This window comes from Macrosteles quadrilineatus, unplaced genomic scaffold (genome assembly GCF_028750875.1).
Source record: "Macrosteles quadrilineatus isolate MER2022 unplaced genomic scaffold, UCM_ALF_1.0 Scaffold_2__2_contigs__length_208266976, whole genome shotgun sequence".
NCBI classification, from domain to species: Eukaryota; Metazoa; Arthropoda; class Insecta; order Hemiptera; family Cicadellidae; genus Macrosteles; species Macrosteles quadrilineatus.
In genome coordinates, this window is record NW_026542595.1 from 61158000 (window position 1) to 61162602 (window position 4603).

Here is a 4603-nt window from a genome sequence, read left to right on the forward strand (position 1 = left end):
TGATGTGTCTCTTGAATACATAACCACTGTCGAGTCTAATTAGGTCCCGGTAGTGTAAGAGTCCGTACTTATTAATAATGGTTTCCACAGATTTTTGTTGTTTGAGCAGTACCATGCTTGGACTCGGTCTCCAACTTTGTACTGTCTTGTTTTGGTGTGTATGGTGTATGGTGAGGAAATTGATTGATTGTCTATTTCAGATAGCTTGATTTGTAGATTGCGAATCCACTGACGTCCTAAGATAGGTGGGTAGTTGTCAGGTACAATGTAGATTTCACCTTTGGATATGTTAGATTTGTATTTTATATTGATCTCTACTTTTCCATAGGGTTTGAATACATCTTTGGTGTAAGATCTAAAAAGTAAGTTAGTTGACTGGAGTGTTAGATTGAGATCTAATTGATTAAATTTGTCTCGGGGAAGTAAAGTATAGCCTGAATCGGAGTCCACTTCAAATTTTACTGGTTTGTTTTCAATATTAACAAATGTAAGAAACCATGGTGAGGCTTCGGTTTGAAATATGTCTACTATGTTTATTTCATACTAGTGGTCACTTTTGTTGTTTATCTGGTTAGTTGAGTGTGTATTTTTCTTGGACCTATTGTTCATAAGTGTGCTGATGCAAACTTTACCTACATGTCCTAGTCTTGAGCATTCAGAACATTTTAGTTTGCTTTTGTCCGTTCGACATTCTTTAGATAAATGATTGGATTTGCCGCATCGCAAACATAACCCGTTGATTCCCAATTCATCAAAGTTGATTTGAGACTTTGGAGTGTGTTTGGGTTTCCATTTGGACCTGCTGGAAACGTTGTGTTGACAAGGGGAATGGTCATGCTGTCTAGATGTAAGAGAAATCTTATTAATATCTGGTAGGTAGGTCTGATGTCGATGTAGGAAGATGTTTAAGGGAAATTAGTTTAGAGTAAAGTCTGGAAGCTTCTAAAGTCATTGCCTTCGATACGATTTCCTTGAACTCTGTAATATCAGATTGTAAAAGATGTTCCCAAATAGAGTTGTCCTTGATGCCGCGAATGAACTGGGTGCGAAGGAAGATATTTGCTATTAGCCCAGTCAATGAATGCAATAAAACACCCTTTTTCGTAACTAAATGGTGGAAAGCTGGATTTTTTATATGTGATAGAACCACATGAGAGGCGTATTTTCCCAAAAGTCCCCACTTCTACCCCTTGAGCTTTCCCCCCCACCCCCCTCCAAACATAGAAATTGCAGTGTTTTACTTAATTGGTCATAATTCGAATGCTATGTAAGCTATCGAGCTGCAATTTGTTTTGTTTTATTTCTAATTAATTTTCCTACAACTTTTGTATTTACAACATTTCTCTAAAACCAATACTTAGGGAGATATAAAATTTAAACTTTGTTAAAAGCTTTGTTTCAGAGTGCAAAATTTTGTTTTTCTCTATATATACTTTTAAATAGAAATAATACGCAAATATGGTTCATACAAAAGTTTTAGTACGTTTTGCAAGGTTTACAAATATATTATTGGTTAGTCCTCTAGGTGACCGGGTGAAGAGCTGGGCGTCGGCAAAGAGAGCGCGTGCGGGCTAGTTGAACACCTCTGCGCTGCGTCATCGCATCTAGCCCAGCCAATAAACGCACAAACTGCCTTTTTTCGTAGCTAAATAGTGGAAAGCTGAGTTTGTTATCTGTGATGAAACCACTTAAGACGTGTATTTTCAAAAAGTTTACGATTCTCCACCTTGAGCTTTTTCCCCAACCCCCTCCAAACCTGGAAATTACAGTCGTTCACTTTACTGGATATAATTCAAATTCTACAGATGCCATCGTAGTGAAATTTGATTTGTATTATTATTATTATTATTATTATTATTATTATAAGTTTATCTTCAATTTTTGTACTAAATGGTTTCTTATAAAACTATATCCAAAGAGATATAGCGATTTAACTTTTTTGATCATGTTTATGTTTTAGAGTACACAATTTTGTTTTACCCTCTTTATATTTTTTCCAAATAAAATGTGCAAGATGTTTCAAACAAAATTTTGTGTATGTTTCTTACGGTTTATAAATATATATTTGGTTAGTCGTCTGAACGAACTGATGTATATACACTATATAGTGTGGTGCGTCGCAAGAGAGCGCGCGCAGGCTTCTTCAAAGCATCTGCGCAGCCCAGCCCCACCCGTCGATGCGTCGCGTCGTAGGCACCGACATTGCCAAGTTCTCAAAGGTTGTATACAAATGCTAAAGCGTTGTACTTTGTACTTTACTACCAAAACAATCTGTATCCAAGCTTGACCGTGAACTGCAAAAACAATTGTTATTTAGATGGAACCCAATAATTTACTTTTTTATAACCAGTTTTGGTTTAGGTAAATTAATCTCTACCTACTTACTTGTTATACTTGCAATACTTGTAATACTTGATTTCTTCATCTTTGACCAACGGAAGTTTGATAGATTGAGGTATAGAACAATAGGCCTAATAAAAACTTTAAAATTCACTATAAACATACTCTTTGCTCTTCCTTACGTTACAATGTGCTTACCATTATCTTCCACCAATGGGACTCGCAAGATTTATACTAACTGCGCCTCGCGGTCAGTAAAGATCTAAACAGTAAATTGCAAAAAAATAATTATTAGATTAAACCTAATTATTTATTTGTACATTTCTTAAATTTATTGTTAGTCTTAACTCGTTTCTCATTTCAAATAATAATTTATTTAATTATTTCTTTCAACGTATACACCTAATGACAATAATATACATGGATACATATATTACATTACATAAAGCTGGGTAAGAAACATACTGAACCCAATGATGAGATGACCCAATTCGCCTATGGGTCTGAGGATGATTGCAGTGTCGAATCGAAATCTACCACCACTTACGATCTTTTATGTATATTTACAGTATTGTGAGTAACATTATAAGTGTAAATTTATGTTTTAAGTGTTAGGCTATTAGACACATTTTCTTTTATTTAGTCGGGTTGAACATTGACAGGTTGTCATCTGGTTCCAATGCCTGGGTATTTGGGTTTCCTTGTTGGACCGCGTCAACTATCTGTTCTACATCTGGCCACACTTTTCTCCAAGATTTCGTAAAAGTGGAGGGAGGAATGTTGTCAAAAGCTTCAGCCGCCATATAAATTACATGTTTTAAGTTGATTGACTTTAGGGCCTGAATTAGGCCTGTGTCACCCTCACTGTCCAATTGGCCTAGAATTTCAGAGAGGAGTTTCCTTCGATATCTTCTTTTAAAACACTCGATGACCCCTTGGTCCATTGGTTGGGAAATACTTGTGACGTTTGGTGGCATATACAAAAGTTTAATATCACTTTCGCCTTCGCATTCTAGGCCCTCTTCAGGATGAGTAGGAGCATTGTCAAGTAAAAGAAGCGCCTTAATCGGCAACTTCAAAGATGCTAAATGCTGTTTTACTTTGGGAACGAATTCGGAAACAAACCATTCTTTGAACAAATACGTGTCCATCCAGGCCGATTTCTGTGCCCTATAGTACACTGGTAGACAACTCAAGTTCAAGTTCTTAAATGCTCTAGGTTTAACAGATTTTCCAATCACAAACAAAGGGAGCTTATGTGACCCTGACGCATTTGAACACAATGCAACTGTAATTCTTTCTTTGTTTATTTTAAACCCAGGTGCTGACGATTCTTGTGGTGTGACGAAAGTTTTCTGTGGCAACAGTTTGTAATTTAGTCCCGTTTCGTCAATATTATAAATTTGCTCTGGACTGTAGTTTTCATTGAGGATAATTCTCCTTAGTTTTTCTGAAAATTCATTTGCCGCCGGCTGGTCCGCTGACATTTTTCCACCACACACGCTGATGAAATGTACTCCATGTCGTTTTTTCTACCTTGATAGCCAGCCATCACTTGCTGTGAACGTGTCATTTCCTTCTAGTTTCTTGTGAAGAATCATCGCCTTCTCCTTTAAAATTGGACCGCTTATTGGTGTGCCTCGCCTACGCTCCTGCATGAACCACAGCCACAAAGCATCATCAACTTGTTCTAGTTTAGGCTTTATTAAAGTACAACGGTTAGACAAAACTTTTTCACCTTCGATTTGCGTGCAAAATGTTTCTATTGATTTCCGGTTCCGACGCCAGTCATTAACCGTACTCTTGCCGACCTTAAACTCTCTACAAATACTCTGGACGGATTCGCCCTTATCCAACCGCTCTAGAATTGCCAGTTTCTGTTGCATTGAAACAAAAGTATGTTTCCGTTTTTCAGCCATTTTAGAAAGCATTTTTCTCTAACACACTACACACACTCAACACACTACAGGCACACGAACAACTTTTAACTTTAAACTTTAAACTACAGTACTACGATACGATGTACAGTACTACGATACAGTACAGAACTACGGTAACGATGTTAATTTCAACGACAACGGGCGGAAACTAAACTTTTCACGTTGAATCCTGTCGAAGTTTAACCACTACAGTAGTCACTAGTGGCGCGACGATGTAGCGGATATGACTCACGCTTCTGATAACGGCTGAACCGGCACCCGATCTAACCGAGGCCGAACTAGAGGGAGTTTCACTCACTTCTGAGACTGGCTGAACCATACGG

At 37.5% G+C, this 4603-nt stretch overlaps 1 protein-coding gene across 1 annotated transcript; it reads right to left on the reverse strand.

Moving 5' to 3' along the window:
- Nucleotides 1–3872: 3872 nt before the first annotated feature.
- On the reverse strand, nucleotides 3873–4259 carry LOC128984286 (jerky protein homolog). Its single transcript, XM_054403589.1, has one exon. It carries the CDS (start codon nucleotides 4257–4259, stop codon nucleotides 3873–3875), a length of 387 nt encoding a protein of 128 aa, XP_054259564.1.
- Between the last annotated feature and the right edge of the window lie 344 nt (nucleotides 4260–4603).

Coding starts and splice junctions, on each gene's coding strand:
- LOC128984286 (XM_054403589.1), bottom strand. CDS start 4,259: ATGGCTGAAAAACGGAAACATACTTTTGTTTCAATGCAACAGAAACTG.